The sequence below is a fragment of the Centruroides sculpturatus genome, unplaced genomic scaffold, assembly GCF_000671375.1.
Source record: "Centruroides sculpturatus isolate CEXI.00-Female unplaced genomic scaffold, Cexi_2.0 scaffold260, whole genome shotgun sequence".
Taxonomy (NCBI): domain Eukaryota; kingdom Metazoa; phylum Arthropoda; class Arachnida; order Scorpiones; family Buthidae; genus Centruroides; species Centruroides sculpturatus.
The window spans coordinates 530,191-553,385 of record NW_019384427.1 but is presented as its reverse complement, the minus strand read 5'-3'; the positions used below and the strand labels follow the sequence as shown (position 1 = coordinate 553,385).

Genomic DNA, 23,195 nt, shown 5'->3' with positions numbered 1-23,195 from the left:
CTTTCGATTTGACTCGAATTTGATAATTCCGTCGTATTTCCACATGGCGAAATTGTCTGAGAGAATTGTATTTTAGTGAAAAAAAAAATTTTTTTTTTCGTTTCGAATAGAAAAGTATTGTATGTTTACAATAGATTCTGGGCCTTCACTACAGCTTTTGTCGAAACTACAATGGCCCTGTTTAGTTCACAATTGAAAATTATATCAACATAGAGAAATACACTTTCGGAATGGATCTGTCCACTCCTCCACGTTTCATCTCATTTATAAATCAATGTAATTTGTATTCGATTTACTAAAATGTATGAAGTTTCTAGCAAGAAATCATTTTGTCGTTTCTTTTTTTATATTTTTTATACATGTATTTCTATGTATCACTCCGTTAGAGGATAAAAAAAAAAGTAATTGGTTGAATGCTCAGTAACATTAAACATTGTAGTTATTACGTCCAAATTGGTTCAACTAGAAGAACGAGAGATCGGCTAATTACACTTGTTCTACTACCGTCTCCAAAATTGTTGGAAGCTGTTATACGAGTAGTGTTATATGGGCCGTAATCACAGAACTTATTTTTCCCATGTTATCGAGTGCGAACATTCCTGAAACAACGGAATTAACAGGAACTCTTACACCCGCAGCGTTCGAGATTAGAGATCTGTCAATGGAGTGTTCCTCTCATCGACTGAAGTGACATCCTACTTCAAGGACTTGTCGTCATCTAATCTGAAGGACTCTGATGAAGGGCTTTTGGAATGTCGATGGTCTCCGCTATTAGAATGATAATGATGCCAGAGTTATATCAAATGTATCGAGAAATAGAAAATTATCTACAAATACTTTCAGAGTTTCTTAGTTATTATTCGAGTTTGGAAACTAGAAGAATTTTTTTTATTTCGTAAACTATACGAAATTTATCAATAAATATCCTTAAAACTATATTTACAGTAAGATTATCGTTCTATAGAATCTTATCTGTAAGAATGAGAAAGGTAAATGTCTTTGATAAATTTGTAAAAAAGCTTATCTCGAACGGTACCCCCTGAAACTATCAAAAATCTTTGTTAAACTGCCAACATCTGCTCAATCAGCATGACAAAATGATAATATGAGGTCTGTACCGTTTTCCGGTTTGTTCTTTGTCGTTTAAGCTTTATAACAAACAGAAGGACGTTAGAAAGGTTATAAGTCAAACGTACTCGAAATATACTTTTCTCCTCTTTGTTCGTCTAACAATTTAACTTACAATATGCTGTTACACATTTCTATTGTAACTGGGTAGACATAAAACGTGTGTGATGGATGGTGTTAAGTTGATTTGCGCGTTATAAAACAAACGAAGAACGTTTTTAAACGGATAAATAGAATTGTTTATTGAATTATTAATTATAATATTTTTTAAAAAAATGCAATAAAATGAAAAGATTATCGCTTCATCCACGTTAAAGAATCGGCTAGCGAAAGGTTACAAAAAAAAAAAAAAACCTGTAAAAATTTCTAAAGACTTATTAATTTTCCTTACGCTTTTCACTATTTATAGTTGTAAAGCTATTTAAATGAGTTTAAAAAGTTTGAATCCAGAAAAATTAATCCTCAAAACTGTTTTGTTAAATTGATTTTACTGAATGGAGAAAGAGATGAAGAGAAAGGAGATGACTATAAAGATGAGGAATAATTAATTTTTTTATTCTATTCTTCCTTTCAAGTCTCTCACACCATTACTCATTTAGTATCAATCATTCCAGCCAATTGAATTTTATCGTTTATCTTTACAGTCGAAGTTAAATCACCAGATTTACGACCAGCTTAACACCTTCCAACTCGTCTGCCAAGTTGAATTAAGATAAAAGTTTTAATCTGAAAAATGAAAGAGGGAAAAGACCAGTTCACAAAAGTGCAGAAGAGAACTGGCTTTAAAGAGAAACAGCAAATTACCTGCAAAATTAGCTGTCAACTTTGCTGTCATACGGTTTGTCCAATAAAACTCTACGCATTTTAATCAAGACAGTGTGAAGAGATCGGGTAGCATTAAAATAATCACTGTGGAAAGAAGGCTTTACTCTTTAAATGGGCCCAATGTTGTGACAAGGGATAGACTTCACAATCCTTATAGGTTCTCTATTATATACCCCTGGGCTCAGATGGTATTTAATATGCTAATTAGATAAGGTTTCTACGCCGATATTTATTAAGAACAGATTTAATTTTTCTTTAGTCCCTCAAAAACTTCTTTCATCTCTCCTCCTCTTTCTCCTCCTGAAAAATTGCTCTTGATTGAAAAGACAGCTTACTTAGCGATAATTAAAAAAAAAAAAAAAATAGAAATTAAGATAATTAATGGGCGTTATTATATTTAAATAATGATTCATAATTTTATTGACGTATAAACAATAAAATCTTACTATTTATGGGCATTAGGAGATTTCTTTTGCGTGCACAATTGCACTTCTTTTTTTTTTGTTTTTATTCTTTTCTACTTCCTGTTTTTTCATTACCTTAAGTGGTTTCCAAATTAATTTAAATTTTTTTTTTCTGAATTAACTTAGTGAACCTTCAATAAAAGAATTGAAGAATATAAAGTTTTAAAAAATCGTTAGATGAATTTATTTATTTTTACTACGAATTTTTTCGATAGAATGGAAGATTTTTCTAACATAATTATATCTATTACACACGAGCAGATACATTTTCTGCTATTTAGCTCCATAATTTGGATAATTGTAACAATTGTTCCAACTTATTCCTCAATTGATTTTGCTTTTTTTACAATTTTATACGAAAAATAATAATAATTTTCTATCTGATCTCCTATAAACGTGTGCTTAATTTTAAATTTCCGACCCTAAATTACTCAAGTTAAAAAAAACTGTTTGTACAACTTTTTTAATCAAGAAAGCAATTAAAACAATAAAACTGATTACTTTTTTTTATTTAATTAGAAAGCTCATTATCTCTGTACTTATAGTTTGTTTTACGAGTCTTTGCGGTAGGATTTTTCCCTCAAATCTAGAGGGGAAAAATGACATTCTCTTTCACACAGTAAGAAGGACACAGTATCTGTTAGTAACTTCTAGTTATGCAGTAACAAACACCCAAAAAAAAAAAGTTGACAAACGTCTTTCCTCCTGCCACACCACAGAATATCAAGTTAGGCAGGGCCTAGACTAGACGTTTCTTGCCACCCAATGTTATTCAACGTATGCGACAGAGATCGAATTTGTATTCATGCAGTAGATATATATTTTTTTTACTCTAATCGTTTTTCGTTTTAATAGCTTCGTACAGGAAAATCTTCACGTAATAACGAATTTTAAATCGTAAAAAATAGACATTATTTTATTTTTATCCATTTCCAAAAATCGTTTTTAAGACAGGATTTTCACATCAGATAGCAGGAATCTTCATCCGGATGACACTGAACTACAGACAATGGAATGAAAATTGATGAAGGATATTAACAATTTTTCTGTTATTCTGATTGAATCTCAACATTTATCCATTTAACTTTTGGATTAATTCGCTTTAATAATTTCCTAAAAAAAAGGGGGGAAAACTCTAGAAACTTTTGTCATTTTAGAGCAAGAAATCCGAGCTTCGAAATGACGGCTTTGACCCCAAACTGTTTATCATTTCTACCCCTATAATGACCTTTGACGTTCGACCTCTATTCTTAAGGGAAACAGGGGTAGGAAAAAGAAGAAAAAAAATGGCATGAGTCAAGTAAACCAAAAGTTTTTAAAGATAAATTATCACCTAGACGACTAGTGAAAAGTACACTCACCTCCAAGCGAAAAAAAAAATTACGTAACGTTCTAAATTTAGAGTACTTATATACTACTATAAATCAGGAAAATGTACGATAAAGGTTTATACGGTGTCTTTTTTAGTTCTGTCAGTAGAATATTGTGAGGCGATCACGTGATAATTATCGATAGAATCGATAGAGCAATTGCTCTAAATTCTTACTGTTTGTCCCATTCAGAAATTGTCCGATAGGAGACAGACAGATGGACGATTCGTATCAATTTTAATCTTTTGTAACACGAACAATCTAACGACGATCGGGACGTATTTATTCAGTCGATCAATAAATTGATATTGATTACAGACAGAACTGTAGTTAAATGTCTGCTTTACCCAGTCGTGTAACAATTTTTTGAATATATATATATTTTCAATAGCATTAATTACAAATAAAAATTTCTATTATTTCAANCTTCAACTCCTAACTGTTTGGGCTCTGCTTATTATTATTATTATCAACCCATCTCGATTATACATACAGATTTATTGTTTTTTAGAATATCGTAGTAATACTGCTGAAGAGGGGAATGTTAGGCCGAAATATGTTTGGTGTGTGTACAAGAAAAATTACTACAGGTGATAGAATAAAGAATCTATAAAGTCTATTAAATTTAGTTACAGTATATACTTGTATGTTATAGATCAATAAAAATTAGTTCATTGGAACATTATATTGCTAGTTAAACTAACGAGTCTCCAACGTTTGTACATTAATGCACAGCATAGAATTTTAAATATTGAAATGTTTAATAGTAAACTCGGGAAAAACTATGCGAATCGTAGAAGAAAAATTCATAACGTGCAATTAAATTCTTAGGTAAATATACTAGGAATTTGAATTATTTTATTCGTTTTATAATTCCGAATTGATCTCTAACCTTTAGAAGTAATTCGATTTTATAATTCTTAGGTAAATATAATAGGAATTTGAATTATTTTATTCGTTTTATAATTCCGAATTGATCTCTAACCTTTAGAAGTAATTCGATTTTATAATTGAAAGAACTATAAAATGATTATTGTAAGTGTAAATTTATTAACTTATAGGTTTTTTTTTTTCTTGACTAAATTGAATTTTGTTGGTTGGTGTAAGATATAAATTTAGCTAGTTAGTTCTATATATGTGCCAGTAATTTTTTAAGGGGTGGGTAGCTGTGTCAAACTGACCATGGCCTAGACGTATGACAAATGGGAACGGTGCCATAAATCGATAAAATAACGATTCCCGATACCTTTTTTTTTCATTTTTTTTCTTTCAGAAGAGCCCCTTTCAATATCAATAAGCATGCACACTATCCATAAAAGCTATTTTCCATATTCTCTCTCTGTGATAAGTGAAGTATTTTTTTTATAAAGATTTTAATTTAGTTCGAAATATAATTTTAAAAACGTAAATATTAAAATTTTACCTTTTGTTATTTATTAGAATATTGTAATAGAGAAGCCATGGAATCTCATTATCGGTCATTGTCACTGTTGTAAATGTATTTATTCATTCGGTTTGTATCTCTTCGACACCTAAATTATCTGTGAAATTTCTAGATGCAGAGATTGATTAGCTTCTAGGAAACGATGCGTTTTATTAATCCCTATCAATACGATACTTATCAATCTTTCTTGGTTGGTTCGCAATGTGATACACATTGCATGAGTCAAACAATCCAACTTGGACAATAACACGGGTTCAAAAATTCATTGACAAAGAAGCTTATCGTCTTATACATCCTTTCGAAAAAGAAAACTCGTTTTAAAAAAATCTTTTAAAAAGTAATTAAACAATTTTATTTTTAACTATTTTAATAAGTGAATGTATCGTTAACTTTAGTGTGAATTTTATCATATTATCCTATCTTTTTTTATTTATTTTTTACCACCCTTTCTTCCCTTAAGTTATAGAATTTAGATAACGTTCATACCCGAACGAAAAAGAATTTTATCGAAGAAGAAAAAAACTAATTGAATTAAAAATTTCCTGAAGTTGAAAGTTTTTAATCAGAAAAAATTTACTTGCAAAAAAAAAAAATCGGTTTGTACTTATTAAAATTGTCAAGATAATAATGATTACAATAATCATTTTAAATTTAATTTTATGAATTATTCCACACAAAACAGAAAAATGAATCCTTAGCAATTCGTTATTTTTCTTCTGACAAAAAAAAAAAAAAGGTAATTTTCTGATGGAAAATTATTAATCACTAAATTAGAATGCTAATTTCTTCTCATTCATAAAAATCTATTAAGTATTACTGTAAATTTACAGTATATTTCACTATTAGTTTATATGAGAAATATATTTCACATATAAGAATGTTGATCTTGTATAATTTAATACAAGATCAACATGTAACAGGTTATAATTGAATATGTAGATTTACATTTAATATTTTATTATTTATATTGTCTTTAAAGTGAAGTTCTTTGTAAATTGGATAAACAACTTTTCATTTTATTTTATAATTAATTTGTTTTAAAAATTTGAAAATGTAAATAGTTTTCAAAATAAAATTTAATTTATTCTCGTATTATATATATGCTTAACATATTACAATACATTTTATATATTGTTCAGTGTTTATGTGTATCTCTTTATTATATTAGGTGTGTTTCTATCGATGTATTATGTAATATATAAAGAATAAGAAATATATTTCGTATTAAAAAACAAGGAAAATTCTTCTTTAGTGAATTAGTTCAATATTACAGCAATTTTGTGAACGAGGCATGAGATATTAGCGAATGCACGATATAAAATATGTAAATAACTAATTATTTATTATTATTATTATAGATTCGTATAATATTATACGAATGAAATAAATATTGTTGATATATTAATAAAGAAATATATGCAGTAATACAATAACTTTATAATTAAATTAGTCACTAATGTAATTTAAAACAATATGAAACTTCTTATTCACTTAAAGCTATTATTATTTGCTAACATTCTACATATTTTACTCATTTATAGTTAAATATACATAAATCTATTTTAAAAGCTATTCTTGAATAGCGTAGAGATCCACTCAGTCGTTTTATTCTGATTATCTTTTTTTTTCTCATTCCAGATAGTAGCCATTTTTCTTTTCTTTTCTTTTTTCAATCACTCAAGCAATACTTTGACAATATTTCTTTGTCTATTTTTTTTCCTTTTCCCTTCATCTACGGGTTTTCCTCTCTCATTTTCACCTCCCCATCGCCGTTTCCCTAGAGTCTTCTCGGTTCTCTTCCATTCTTCACTATTAGACATCGCGTCTAGGCTAATATATAATTAATCGAGAAACAAAAATTAAGCAGGGAAAAGAGGAAAAAAAAAACATATAATAGATATAAATAATCGTGATGATTCCCAGATATCAATTACCCAGTTAACGACTGGAGAAATGGCATTTTCGGAAATAACCATTAGTCTCGAGTCAAATCGTACCATTCGATCTATCAGTTAAAAAAGTCCAAATTTGTAACCGGTCACGAGCCGCTCCCGTGACCACGATAAGCGTGACTATTTTGGTACACGTGTATCGTCGGCTAAAACGTGACTCAGCGGTGTGTCCACAAACACCGGAATCAAACCTTTAAGTCTACAGTGTACAGTATATCCGAATCCTGTTTGGACAGCCGGTGTGGTCCTATCCAATCCCTAAATTCCCGCCTCCAACAGTCCCCTAGGGGAACTTGTTGGGGGGTTCTTAGGGGAATAACGTACATCTTTTGTCACAAAACTGTCCGATGATGTGAGAGAGAGGAATGGAAAACACATAGGAATTGTTTACTTTACTACTCACAAAGATAGAAGCGGAACGGTGAGAAATGAAAGCAGTCACGACACTTCCAATTCGTGTAAGGAATTTATCTCCTGCAACAAATTACTCTGTAATGACGTTTCGATACGAATGAATAATGATGTTTTGAGTAACCTCGCTGAAGAATGGCTACGAAAACCGTAACAACCAATAGTTATGATTACGTTCTGGTATGATTCCAATTAGAGAATGGCTCTACTACGATATATCTTCTTGATAGCTATAGTTATGATATTCAAGAATTTCCGTCACGATTTCCCGATGAAGACATTAAATTTACTGATAAAATAATTTAAAAAAATGTCTAGAAAATTTTTGCTATGCTGTATCGAACGTGTTTTTTTTTGCATTCATTCAACTTTTTCCAGCCTCTAGAAACCAGTTTGATTAAAAAAAAAGAAAAGAAATTCCGATTTTTATCTATATTTTTACAATGAATGACTCATCCGGCTAACTAAGAATTTATCTTTTTTTCTTTTCTTTTGTTGAACGGAAGTTAGGAAAATATACTGTGTAGGCCTATACAGTCGACCCCCCTATAACACTGCTGATTATTCCGTTTTATATGAATTCCATGTTGTACGAGTCACTTAGATTTTAAAAATACGTGAGCTGTTCACAGCCCGGTACACGTATTTGTAAAATCTAAATGACTCGTACAACATGGAATTCATATAAAACGGAATAATCAACAGTGTTATAGGGGGGNAAAATTTCCTGAAGTTGAAAGTTTTTAATCAGAAAAAATTTACTTGCAAAAAAAAAAAATCGGTTTGTACTTATTAAAATTGTCAAGATAATAATGATTACAATAATCATTTTAAATTTAATTTTATGAATTATTCCACACAAAACAGAAAAATGAATCCTTAGCAATTCGTTATTTTTCTTCTGAAAAAAAAAAAAAAAGGTAATTTTCTGATGGAAAATTATTAATCACTAAATTAGAATGCTAATTTCTTCTCATTCATAAAAATCTATTAAGTATTACTGTAAATTTACAGTATATTTCACTATTAGTTTATATGAGAAATATATTTCACATATAAGAATGTTGATCTTGTATAATTTAATACAAGATCAACATGTAACAGGTTATAATTGAATATGTAGATTTACATTTAATATTTTATTATTTATATTGTCTTTAAAGTGAAGTTCTTTGTAAATTGGATAAACAACTTTTCATTTTATTTTATAATTAATTTGTTTTAAAAATTTGAAAATGTAAATAGTTTTCAAAATAAAATTTAATTTATTCTCGTATTATATATATGCTTAACATATTACAATACATTTTATATATTGTTCAGTGTTTATGTGTATCTCTTTATTATATTAGGTGTGTTTCTATCGATGTATTATGTAATATATAAAGAATAAGAAATATATTTCGTATTAAAAAACAAGGAAAATTCTTCTTTAGTGAATTAGTTCAATATTACAGCAATTTTGTGAACGAGGCATGAGATATTAGCGAATGCACGATATAAAATATGTAAATAACTAATTATTTATTATTATTATTATAGATTCGTATAATATTATACGAATGAAATAAATATTGTTGATATATTAATAAAGAAATATATGCAGTAATACAATAATTTTATAATTAAATTAGTCACTAATGTAATTTAAAACAATATGAAACTTCTTATTCACTTAAAGCTATTATTATTTGCTAACATTCTACATATTTTACTCATTTATAGTTAAATATACATAAATCTATTTTAAAAGCTATTCTTGAATAGCGTAGAGATCCACTCAGTCGTTTTATTCTGATTATCTTTTTTTTTTCTCATTCCAGATAGTAGCCATTTTTCTTTTCTTTTCTTTTTTCAATCACTCAAGCAATACTTTGACAATATTTCTTTGTCTATTTTTTTTCCTTTTCCCTTCATCTACGGGTTTTCCTCTCTCATTTTCACCTCCCCATCGCCGTTTCCCTAGAGTCTTCTCGGTTCTCTTCCATTCTTCACTATTAGACATCGCGTCTAGGCTAATATATAATTAATCGAGAAACAAAAATTAAGCAGGGAAAAGAGAAAAAAAAAACATATAATAGATATAAATAATCGTGATGATTCCCAGATATCAATTACCCAGTTAACGACTGGAGAAATGGCATTTTCGGAAATAACCATTAGTCTCGAGTCAAATCGTACCATTCGATCTATCAGTTAAAAAAGTCCAAATTTGTAACCGGTCACGAGCCGCTCCCGTGACCACGATAAGCGTGACTATTTTGGTACACGTGTATCGTCGGCTAAAACGTGACTCAGCGGTGTGTCCACAAACACCGGAATCAAACCTTTAAGTCTACAGTGTACAGTATATCCGAATCCTGTTTGGACAGCCGGTGTGGTCCTATCCAATCCCTAAATTCCCGCCTCCAACAGTCCCCTAGGGGAACTTGTTGGGGGGTTCTTAGGGGAATAACGTACATCTTTTGTCACAAAACTGTCCGATGATGTGAGAGAGAGGAATGGAAAACACATAGGAATTGTTTACTTTACTACTCACAAAGATAGAAGCGGAACGGTGAGAAATGAAAGCAGTCACGACACTTCCAATTCGTGTAAGGAATTTATCTCCTGCAACAAATTACTCTGTAATGACGTTTCGATACGAATGAATAATGATGTTTTGAGTAACCTCGCTGAAGAATGGCTACGAAAACCGTAACAACCAATAGTTATGATTACGTTCTGGTATGATTCCAATTAGAGAATGGCTCTACTACGATATATCTTCTTGATAGCTATAGTTATGATATTCAAGAATTTCCGTCACGATTTCCCGATGAAGACATTAAATTTACTGATAAAATAATTTAAAAAAATGTCTAGAAAATTTTTGCTATGCTGTATCGAACGTGTTTTTTTTTGCATTCATTCAACTTTTTCCAGCCTCTAGAAACCAGTTTGATTAAAAAAAAAGAAAAGAAATTCCGATTTTTATCTATATTTTTACAATGAATGACTCATCCGGCTAACTAAGAATTTATCTTTTTTTCTTTTCTTTTGTTGAACGGAAGTTAGGAAAATATACTGTGTAGGCCTATACAGTCGACCCCCCTATAACACTGCTGATTATTCCGTTTTATATGAATTCCATGTTGTACGAGTCACTTAGATTTTACAAATACGTGAGCTGTTCACAGCCCGGTACACGTATTTGTAAAATCTAAATGACTCGTACAACATGGAATTCATATAAAACGGAATAATCAACAGTGTTATAGAGGGGTCGACTGTATTTAAATACATATGCATGTATATATATATATTTATTTAAAACTCGCTACACTTTTTCGAATATATATATATTTATATTTTCTTTCTCTCGATACTCCTCAATTTTTATAAACTTAATCTAGAACAAATCAAAAAATAAATATAAAACCTATTTCAATTGAAGGTTTTGGAAAGCGTAATTCTCACGAAGTGGGGAAGATATGTCGTTGCTATAGTAACAGCACTGGCAGGATTTCAGGAGTATGAACGGGGAGAAGATTTGGTTGGATGCGAATTACAGGAGGACAGCTTAAGTCCCATGATGAGTCGCTCAAGACGGAAGGAAAATAATTGAAAACACAGCGCCAAATTATTTTCTTTTTCTATTTCCTCCCCCAAAAATTCAACTCAGTCGATTGAAAGTTTATTTGCATTCGCAGTTCTCTGATTGGAATAATATTCGGGCGCTTGATTTTTGATTTAGATAAGTTCTTTCCGATCAAAGTTTTATCTAAATAGAAGTTTGTAATTTTTCTTTCGTTTTTCAATTCGAATAAATATAGATGTTTTGTTAATTCCAGTCAATCATAACGTATCGTGATTCATCTAACGAGGCAGCTCTAATAAATAGATCTATGATAGATCTTCTTTTGTAACTTAGCTAATGAATCATTCATTAGTAAGTACTATGTCCATAAGGATGGATTATTAGACAGGCAGAGATCACGAACCTTCAAAAATAATAATTAGGCCCTAAAGGCTATCATGCAAATCTTTGTTATTAGTTATGGAAAATAATATATATATATTTTTTCTTGCCTTTGAAATTTTTTGAAAATGAACTTTTATAAAAAAAAGGAAAGATAATTTATACTTTTTCTTTTGTTTCAGATATTTTCTTATCAAACATCATGGATCCTGAGGCAGTGGCTCACGTCGATCTCAGTCCATATTGGGATGTAGATAGTAGAGACTATGATAACTGCGAATGTCCCGGGCCGCCACCACCGCCGCAGTTTGTCATTCCCCCTCCTCCCCCTCCTCCATCTCTTCAGCTATGCAGAGGTGGAGACGATTCCGATGTTCAGTACTGTCATCTGGAACCGGTCGGTTCTGGTTATACTCAAGCACTTTTTCCATCCCTACCAGTTATAGCCGTCTGTTCATCAGTCTTCGTCGTGGCTCTCTTAGTTGCATCCTTCATCTTCTGGAAGTAAGTATGGCCATTAGACCTTTTCTTTACCTATTTTTATTAAACTTTGTTCAAACTGTTTCGATCTTAAACATATTTTGCCATTCTTACTTTTCAATGATATGAAGTAATACAAAAACTTATTAAGTAGCCAAAATAATTTAATAAATACATTATTTTGAGTAATTTTTTTCCTTCCAATAATAATTTATAAGTTTGGTGAGTTGTTGTAGAAAAAAAATCGATTTATCGATTACTTTTATCAAATATCTCTAAGCAATAAGCTTACCGAAACCATCAATTTTCTGCAAAATTTAATTCTAACCTAGAGAAAAAAAAAGAACCTTAAATTAAAGCCATGACGTTTTAGAGCCATTAGAGCAATTCGGACGCCATCTTGTTTATTGTCCATTAGTGGGCCGGTGTTTTTTACGAGTTGGCCGCTCGTTTCGGACAATTGATGTCGGCTTAGGTGCATAATTTGTCTAAGATTGTCTTTAAATTGTTCCCAGATGAATTGCTGCAAATTAGCAAAAGTCCCTTTCCTCTCTTTTCCTTTCTTTTTTTTATTCCTACTAGTTCTCGGAAGTTGTAAACATTCCAAGACTCCACTTCCATCCCTACTCTTACTCATTCCCACGGTTCTTCGACCTTTATTGTAGTATTGCCTTTCCTGGTCAGTCGGCACACAATCTAGAACCCCCCCTGAAAATCAAACCGAATCTAAAATATAAAGCGATCTAAATTAAAAATGTCCGAAGGGCATTGTAAACTTTCGCACAAGCTCTAGCACACACACGGACTTAATCCCTAATAAGCATAAAAACGCATTTACAGTACGGATTACTCAGAGGCATTGTACAGGACTCCATTAGCAAGTACAATCTGGCCAAGCAGAGATCACAAATCCAAAGACTAGATTTATATCGAACATCTCTCTCCAGCGAAAAAAAAACTTCACAGGGAAGAGATTAAGGCTGTCAAAATAATCTGGTCCTGGCGGAGAGTATAAATTCGTCGCCATTGTCTTCGCACGCGTCGCACGCCTCCCGGTGACAATGGCTACGCGATCGATGGAGTCACGTGGTTTGCAAGGTGGCCGCTTTGATTTATCGGGAGTCCAATTAAAACATCGGTTGCCTTAGAGCCGAGCTCTAGTTTTAATGAAGCCAATGTGGGTTTGCCTTGTAACTTCCTCAGATTAACTACAGAAAGGGGTTACTGAAACTCGGGAATCGATTAAATACCCGGCTGTGTATATGAATGAAGAGTGGAAAGGTATCGCTGCTAGAAGGTTAATTACATTGAGAAGTACAGTTTAGAGATGAATTGATAAAGGATGTCTGTCTGATTCCGGAACTACAGATGCTGTCTGTCTAGCGTGCCACGAGAGATTGACATCGGGGCCGTCTTTGATTCCGTTCTCTCAGATGCTGCAGGGGGAATTGTGTTGAGATGATATAACTCTTCTAATAGGGAACTTATCTCGTGTCTTGTTTTATCTGATACACTCTCCTTTTTTTTTTAAGGTTAATAAAATTAAAAAGAAGATCAATGCCAAAATTTCTAACAGAATCCTCGGTTTCTTAAAGTGATTTATTCATTCGTTATAGTTTCCGTTCTTTGCAAGATAGGAGAAGAAATAAAATATGAAGTGGAATTAAGAAGCGATATTTTATAGTTTGATAGAGGATAGATTTTTATTCCTTAAGGATAATTATGGTGGATCCTGGAAAGCACAACTCGGACCACCCACGTTCTTGTTTTTCACTGCAATCGGTGGATGTCGTTAAGTTTCCCCCAACACACATTGAACTCGTTTTCCTGCTTTTATTTTTGTCTTCCGTGCTCGAAAATGGGATGTTTGGATTTAGTAGCACTTTACTGGGAAATATGGGATGGTTAAAATATAAACAATTGCAAAAACTTTGTAGTTTTTTTTGCAAATGCATTTGCTACATCCGAGATTATATGGGATTATTTCCTGAAAATGCTGGTAGATTTATAACAGTATAAAAATCTAAATCGTTTGGATAGATTGTATATTATTACCAGAGTTTAAAGTTTCATTTATTTAGAAAAGCTTAATAATCTTATATCAACAGAAAATTCAAAGAATTTTTTTAGAAATTTTCTGAAGAACGAGATCGATCTAAACTCTTCGTCTCTACAAAATATATTTTTTAAACCAGAAAATGGCAGCGAAATATTTGTGAAACTTATTCTTAATAGAAGAAATATATATATATTTCTTTAACTGTTTAAAATTTTTCACGATCTTATATTGTGTTTCTATATGCACCGTATAAGATAGAAAACGAAGAAAAGAATGGCAGTGGCTGTTTCCAGAGGGAAAACTGTCTCCACATGATTATTAGTAGAGATGAAGGTCGACTGGTTAGACTCTTACCTTACTCTCAATAAGATGGATTTGATTGCAGTAGCCCCTTAATCTACATCATTTCTTTTACCCCGCACCCGGTCATTCAGGAACTATCATTGCTTTTTAGTACCGGATATTCCTGCCTCGAGCGTATTTTAAGAACACGATATATATTCTACAAGAGGAAAAATCAATGGATTTCGTTAAAAAGTTATCGATAGAAAACGGAGAAGAGTGAGGAAAATAACAAGTTCAACGTACACTTGTGGGATTTTTTTTTTAACCACTAAAATTTTAATAAAATGGTAGATACTCGAAGATAGGTTATTAAATGATAAGATAGTTCTGTAGCCTCCGAGAATCAGAAATAATTTCTAATGCTTTGCCAATTTTCGCATTGTAACTGAATCGAAACATAAAATCGATTAGGATCATTAAAATATTCTAATCCATTAGACGAAAATTCGTGTCACGAATCACCATTATATTCATTCCACTTTATATATTTTGAAACGTAGAACTGTAAAAAGCGAGACGACTGGATTCGTAACAGTTCTCTTTTATTTTCTACAGTAAGGAGGGTGCAACAAACACATTCCTAATGGAGTTAAAGTGGTCATAAATCCGTGCTTCGAGTACATTAGAATTAAAAGAAGGGATATAAAGTGTCTTGGTGTGGTTGGTGAATAAGAAATACATCTTCATTTACTTGTAGATGCAGGTAGTAGTAGTTACAAATTATTAGAACATGAGCAGGTGTCTTAGAATAAAACTATAGGCCTCCCTAATTGAAATTCACCTGGTAGAAAACTGTGTTAAGCAATCGTTTATATTATACAAGCTAATATTTAAGAGTTAAAAAAAAAAAACTTGTGTTTTGCTTTTTTTTTTGTTTCAATCTTTATATAATTGTATGCGCATATTTTAGTTTAAAAAAGTATTTTTCTGTGAGAAGTGATGAAGTCCATCCTTCGCAGGTTTAAAACAGGCACTTAATTATAACTTTGGTTAATTGTTAATGTCGTTCGATTACTTAATTAAGTATGTGTAATTTTAAGCAAATTATCGTGTATGTCGTCGTTTTTTTTTAAAAAAAATAACATCTTAATGCAATGGAATGGTTTGTTTTCTATCTATTAAAAAAAAATGTAATTCGATATTGTGATTGGTTTATATTTTCAAATGTGAGTAGACAGTGGCAAAAGTAGCGTATGATTGATAAGTTTGTTCACATAGGTTTTGCTACATATCCAAGGCTACGTTAACCTTGATTTGTTGACTCATGTGAAGTGATAGGTGTTGACTCATGATTTACATAGATCAGATCTAATCGTGATTTAATCTTTGATACCTACGCAAGTTATTAAACTCAACGTTCCGACTAAATTTCGATTTTATTTCATTATTTTATGTGAATTTCTGATAATTTTTTTTTAAAAAAAAACATATCTTATCGCAGGGGTGATGATTCATCATTAGTCATATGATAATTTTAAAATGGTGCAATTGTTTTGTTCGATCCATTGTTCTAATTAAACTGAATATTTTAACTACTGTTAAAGTCTGTCATAAATATATAACTTACAGATAGTAACTAATATATATATATCGCGATGAAGACAGTAACAAAGACTAATAGACGTTGATTAAATGCCAAGAATATCATGATTGCTTGTCATTAACCATAACGACAGTTAGTAATAATTGACTTTAATTTTTCTTTAAAGGCTATTTAAATGTGTAAACTAACAACTAACATTTAATAAATTCCAACGTTTTTCAATCGATAAAGATGGCAAAATATTTCTTCTTTCTTAGATAAAAATTGTATTGATATATTATAGAAATTCTTGTAATAAATATCTTTTCTTACTATTTTACATGTATTTTCGACAATTGAAAATATCTGAATGAAAGAGATAGCCTGAAGGAATTAATAATCTCGGCATTATTGTAGTCATAGTAATAGAATGTCACTTATTTTAGATACTTTAGAGTTACTTTACGGATTTTCGGTTTCATATCTAAGGCTGTATTTAGATAGACAGGCTCTTCGTACGTTACGTTACGTCTGATCAATCAAAGAAGGGATTATTTAAGGCGTTAAGGCTTCTTTGATTGACCAGTCGTAACGTAACGCAGTTTAACCTATATTAATTCTGTCGTCTCTTAACGGGAAAACTATTACAAGACCTTAATTTTGCATTAAAGTATAAACATAGATAACTTTAAAATAGTTAAATGAAGAATTTGTGTAAAAAAAAAAGAAGACAAATGTAATTCTATAGACATTCTAAATCATATACTAAATCAAAAGCAAACATTATGAGATAGTGGAGGCAAAAAAAAAGTTCTTTATTGAATACAAATATTATTCTTTACAACACATAAATTGAAAAACGTGTGCTTATGTAAAAAAAATACCAAGAGAAATTAATCTAGAATATGTTGTCTTTAGATGATTGCTTGAAGACAATATAAATAAGTAAAGACAAGTAAAGTTCGATTTTCTTCATCCAATCACTGTTGAGTTATTTATATTTTAATAATTCTTATTTTACATCAGAGAGAATCGTAAATATTCATCATTTGATTTTATTACATCATCTTTCAAGGTTATTAAGTTTATTTATGGTTGATCCTATATAAATACTTTATAGGACATAATAAGTTATTCTAATCCTACTAGGGATATAGGGAGTAAATAGGTTCGTTTTCCAATATTTATCTGTGATGGACAGACTATGGCGTTTGATTTAGTAAATCCTGTTTATCCAATTAAACAGAGCGAATCGAAATCCGAAATTGTTATTGCATTAATATTGAAATGCCTATATTAATTACCAGCAAGTCGAACGTCAAACCGATAGACTTGGAGTTGTCTGTAAATCGCTTTAACAGTTTATCTCTCTGCGACTGCTGCTAATTAATGAATGTCGCCCGAGGTAGAAGATATTCCAGATAGGAGGATACTTTCCATTCCGTATTGTTGATGTCTTTAATTGTCCTGGTAATTAGGCATATCCATAAAGGCTCTGCTCTATCCTTTTGTCTGCATCCGAAAGTGAGGTTTGCCGTCCTTAAGTTAATATGTATTTTTTGCGAGAGGATAAAAGGACGTTGACTGTTAAACGTGGGTGTGCGAGAACATCGCTTTTGCTGACTTTTTTTTTTACATTTTAAAACGTTTCAAAAGTCGAAGAGCGTAGAATATATTATTAGAAGAATTCGATCGATCTTCTAGAAGTTAATTTTCTGTTGACCCGAACTGTATTGTTTGACAATACATTCAGGATATTCTCAACGTCGGGGAGTCACCATCCGAAGGCGGCAAGATGCCCCAAGGCAGAGGCCGGCTTAAACTTGGCAGATCGAGACGGAGCGATTGCTTTGACCTTGGTTGCCGTCTCATTTTCTCAGCCAAAGCGCCGGATGATCCTCCTCCGTCTTGTAGAAAGTACCTTTTTGAACAGTCTCTTCTATCGCTTCCGTTTTTCCATTCGAACGACGTGGAGGTAATGTAACCGTGTACCGTACTTGTATCTTCGCTTCCGATGCTTATTAAAGGAGAGAATCCTGTTTGTTCCGGCGTAAGCAGTCCAACAACAACTAGAGAAATACACCTGCCTCATGCAGATCTAGACCTTGTTAGGCTCAGCTTAGACGTGCAATCGGCCATGAATATTCGATCGGACAAGGAGAGAACCTCTCGGAAGGATTTGCTCCCCTACAGTGACCCCGGGTTAAACTAAGCGTTGTCTGTATAGTAAGGGCGAGGTCGCGTCGAGGTCCCCCCCTTGGCATCGCCCCATCGTCAGGCATTTCGTTGAATATTCTGAAAGACGTTGCATGTTTTGCTCCGAGTTGTCTGCCTTTTTTTTATTATATAAGTACACTTTTTCTTTTGTTCTTCTTAAACAAAGGATTCGGAAGGGATAAATACACTTTGTAGATAAGAAATATTTATGTTAAAATTTCAATACACAGGATAGATTCTTTTCTTGTTCATTTAATGTAATAAGAATGTTTGTTGCTTGATATCTTTTCTTCTTAGGTTAATTGCATGCCTTCACATGTTTCAGAAAAGAGTAAAAGTTTATCAATGTAGAGTAAACAAATGTAATTTTAAATAAAATCATTCCTGTGTAAGTTTACTAAATCTGTAGATAAAATAAAATCGGTTTTATATTCTAGAGTGCTACGCTTTTAAACGTTAAGTAATAGATCTACATTTGATAAACGTCGTTCTTTTAAGTATATTACACATTTAAAAGAATAAATAACATAGATTTAGGCCTATATTTTAATATTAATCTCGATATTACGTGCTCTTGGAATAATCATAAACAACGAAAATATATTTATATTTATGTCTCAAGTTAAGTAAAATCCACTTACCTTTTAACATTCAGAATTAATTTTCTTAATAAAATGTCATCTCATTCCCTTCCACTTTCTAATCCTTCTGCTTTAAACAATTTATGATTTATTAAATGTCATATTGCTTTGAATAACATCCATCCTCACTTATAGAAATAAGTAAGAAATAAAGTAAAGAATCAGTCTGCGGTTATTATTATCTATATTAAACTCTATAGAATCGTTCTCCTTTCTTAAATTTTTATCCGGAGCAAAGAAATTACTCTTAAGAGTAATATAGGAGAAGAGATGGTAATTTCGCAGTATGTGTTAGTAAATTCGGAGACTTGGCTAACACATATAGTGAAATTACCATCTTCCCTCCTGGATTGTTTGCCTGAGGATAACCTTTGACTTAACCAGCATCGAGCATCCGGTTGTTAAAAGAAAGCCGCTCTCTTCAAAGTCTGATGCTTCAATTCATGCTGCGATGCACCTCGAGACACGGCAAATGTCATCGCATGGACAATAACGAAATTTTTAATATAAAATGATCTATTTATGAAAAATACCAACTAATATTTAAAGATGAAAAGATTTTCCTCTCTTTTTTATTTTGAATCATACAATGAGGGAGAGTTATTTCTTTAATTGCCTTCCGGCAATAGAGATTGTAGCTATTTTTTCCCCTTCCTATTCCCTGGAGGTGCTATCCAAGTTTTCTATTTTCATAAAGCCGTCGTTAGCTAAGAGGTGAATAGTTTTGAATGGATATAGAAAATAAAAAGTTTGAATAGATCTTTTGACTGGCTCCGGAATGAGCATCTGTGTCTCTTCACTTTGGGCAACCTTTCATTAAAACCGTACACTCACAACACTGTTTTAATCCTATTTTAGATAAGCTAAGATTAAAGCGATTTATATATATATGATGTTAATCTGTTCCTAACGTTGCCAAGATCTTCAGAAGCAAATAGCAAGATTATACGATTGGAGGGGGGAGGTAACAATGGTTTCTTTACTACTGAAATCTTGACATGCTTGACAAAAACTGTTTGAAAACTTTCTCAGATTCAAGTTGTACAATTGGCTTCGCCGTGCCTTCAAGTCTTGGAGTGGCCACTTCCGTCGTGTGGGACGATGAAGTGGAAGCAGCTGCATCTGTCGCCCTCCTATCTCCCCAACGCCAAGATCTTAGCCAAAACGGAGGATAGAGAAGTAGTTATATTGTTCTGGAATTGTGTACTTTGAAAACTGACCTTGAATTGTTGGAAATTGAAGTGGTATCGATATCTGAAGTTTTTGTCGTCTTTCTATTTACAACCTTTTACTCTTTTTCAATTGACAAATCAAAAACTAAGTAAAGTTATTCACTTTTTTTCTAATATATAGAAACGATGTAAGGAATGAGGCATCGTATTTCATCGTTCAGACGAAGTTTCTTTGGATATCGTCGCCTTTTCTTTTTTTTTTTTTTTTTAAGAGGGAGATAACTTTATTTTTTTCTTTCCTCCCTTCACTTTAATCATTGCATTATATTAAAATTTTAAAAGTTTTCTATCTTAGGTGTCACAATATATAATTTAATGATAACAGAATTTATGAAAATCAAATCAGAGATGCGTAAATCTTATATTTTTAAAAGATGAATTAAGAAGAAAAACGGAACGTTAAATTTTTAACATGATAAATTTTCTCGGCGAAACTTTATTTATTAATTAAAAGTCGTGCTTCATTTGCAAAAATGTCATCAAGAATTTCTAGTTAACGATGGAAAAATTAAGTGGAAGGGAAGAAAGAAAGAAAAAAAAATATATTTTTAATGGTCACACTACGTTGCTCCGACGATTTTCTATCCAAAATTGAATCGGAAGCTTTAATAGATTCGAGAGATGCTTGTTAGTAGGAAGTTGCTTAATGTTACTTTATTCTATTTTCTGTTTTAGTTCAGTATCTTTAATGTAAGCATTTACTACAAAACAAAAAAACATTTAAGACCATAATTACGCTTTACCTTACTAGGTTTTTCGGTTTTATTTGTTTTATACTTGTTTACATTTCTTCCCACGCTTTTATTGTGCCTCTGGGTGATGTTTGTATCATTTCGAAAAACCACGATGGTGTTTAGAACTCCTATGGTATCTAAACAAAGTCTAATCTAAAGTTTTTTTCTATTTTTTTTTAAATTAGAAAAGTAAAGATAGCATCTGTTTAATATACATATTAAACTGTAGTTTTTCTAAATTAATTTTTACAATGTAATATTCTACACACGTATAAAGCGTATATGATTCACAACAGTGCAAATTAAGTGATTAAGGAATTTCTAACTTTATTAATTTACTGTTATTTTATAAAAAGTTAGAGATGTCATTCATCTATATCTCATTATAAGTTAACGTGGTGTTTCTTCTAACACAGTGGTTCTCAACTGGGGTACATGTACCCCTAGGGGTACAAGCATAAACCGAAGGGGTACATCTAACTTTCATTATAAAATGGCGTATGTTAATCAATTTGCTGTAAATTATTAACACTTATTATTTGATAAGTATATTATATATAGATGTCTGAAATGTATTTATTTATACCACTGGTCTAGTTAGTTAGAGTTTTTTATGGCGCTCAGTTATAAGGGCTGTATACATCTAACGCAGTAATTATAAAATTTACATACAAAAATATAAGGGGTACTTGAGAAACAACTGATGGACTAATAGGGTACATTGACAAAAAAAGGTTGAGAACCACTGTTCTAACAGATTGTCAGATTGAGCATAAGATGTCATATCTCATTATGATCAGCATTTTCTATTTACTGTGCTTGATTTTTTTTTATTAGAAGCAAGTAGACACGTTCAGCTGTTGTTTCAGCATCACACCTCTAGTCCGAAGCCAAACAATTACCGATTATGATTCGATGAAGATAGTATTATATGTGCGTATATATATGTATAGTAAACATGACGTGTACGAAGTTTATTCTCGCTAAAAGCGTATTTTGTTAATCCCCAATCGGATTAATTATCCTTTCTGTCCGTCCATGTGCAACTTCTAACAATCCCACGTGTTTTAATGATTAAATTTTCGCAATTCCGTGTTTTGTTAGTCTACGAGACTCCATTAAATTTTCAAATCGAGTTAAAAAGTAAACATAACTCGACTTTGTCTAATTTAGTTTTGCCTGTAAGCATCACTGACGATGCAAATGAGCTTAGTCCAATTTAACAAATATCTTTTTATTATTATTTTTTTCTTATAAACTTATCCATTGCTATAAATAATAGGCTTATAACATTTCAACAACTACATTTGATTAGCTTAGATGCATTACATTGGATTCTGTTTATTTTCTAACATAAGCATGGTTTTTTAATTATTAGTCTATTGTTATTATATTGATTTTCCTTATATCACGAGTGTAATAATTCTAATTTATAAGGTATATAAAACCAATAAAATATAGAATAAACAAACATTTGTTTGATGTTGTTAATACAACTTCAAATATTTTGCTGATTATGTTACAACTTTTTTTGATATTTTTCAAGTGTCTATTAGACTATTTGCGGTAGATTATTATGTTTTTTTTATTACGTTCAAATTGATTTTGATTTACAAAAATAACGAGAAGTTTCATTTCAGTATTTTACATGTTTCTTAAAGGGGTATATTCTCTTAGGTATACCTATTTCAACAAATTTCTAGAAAGCAGAACTGACAATCTTTCCAGTACTCGTCATTTCCTTTCATCATCTCTAACACTCCGGCAGAATCGATGGTACTTGCAAAGAGGATTTCAACTTTGTAGGCCCAACCGCATCTCTTCTATGTCGTCTTTCCTATTCATTCCTAGGGCCAATCCTGCCAGAAGCGATCAGTTATATCCCGGAGACCCGAGACGGCTTTGCATCCGATTTGAGAATGCGAAAGAAGGGGGGAGGAAAAAAAAACGAAATTCCTCAACTCCATTACGATAAACCGTAGATTCTTCGCCCCTCTTCGTGTCAACTCAACCCTCCCTTCTCGCGTTGTCTAAGCAGTTATCCTGATATATGTGGCGTTTCCGTGGCAACAGATCTACGTTTGTCGGTGTAATGAAGTTGTAGAAGCACGGCCATCGAAGTTTCAGGTATTCAACCCTCGGGGACCATCGAAAATATTGCGTACTCTCTTTCATTTACTATAGTTTTGTGAGTAAGCGAAAATTTTTTACAACTTCTTCGGGTCAAATGTTTCTCTCCCCCTCTCTCTCTTCATTTCCATCTCTATTGTTTTTATTAGTAGTGGGGGGAGGAAACTGTCGAGTTCGGAAGTTTTTTTCCCTGTTATCTCCTCATCTAGATGCTGTAGTAATGAATATTCGGCACGTGTGCCTTCTGGCTCTTCTCCATGTAGCCATAAAAAATAGTTAG

General features: G+C 31.7%; 1 protein-coding gene across 1 annotated transcript in view; it reads left to right on the top strand.

The window, feature by feature from the left end:
• Positions 1-23,195, top strand: part of LOC111619628 — a 69,919-nt gene that overhangs the window by 11,221 nt on the left and 35,503 nt on the right. Inside the window, exon 2 of the mRNA XM_023361399.1 lies at positions 11,738-12,059. Coding sequence (XP_023217167.1) covers positions 11,758-12,059 — 302 coding nt within the window. The 5' untranslated portion in view covers positions 11,738-11,757. The remainder of the gene's footprint in view (positions 1-11,737; positions 12,060-23,195) is intronic.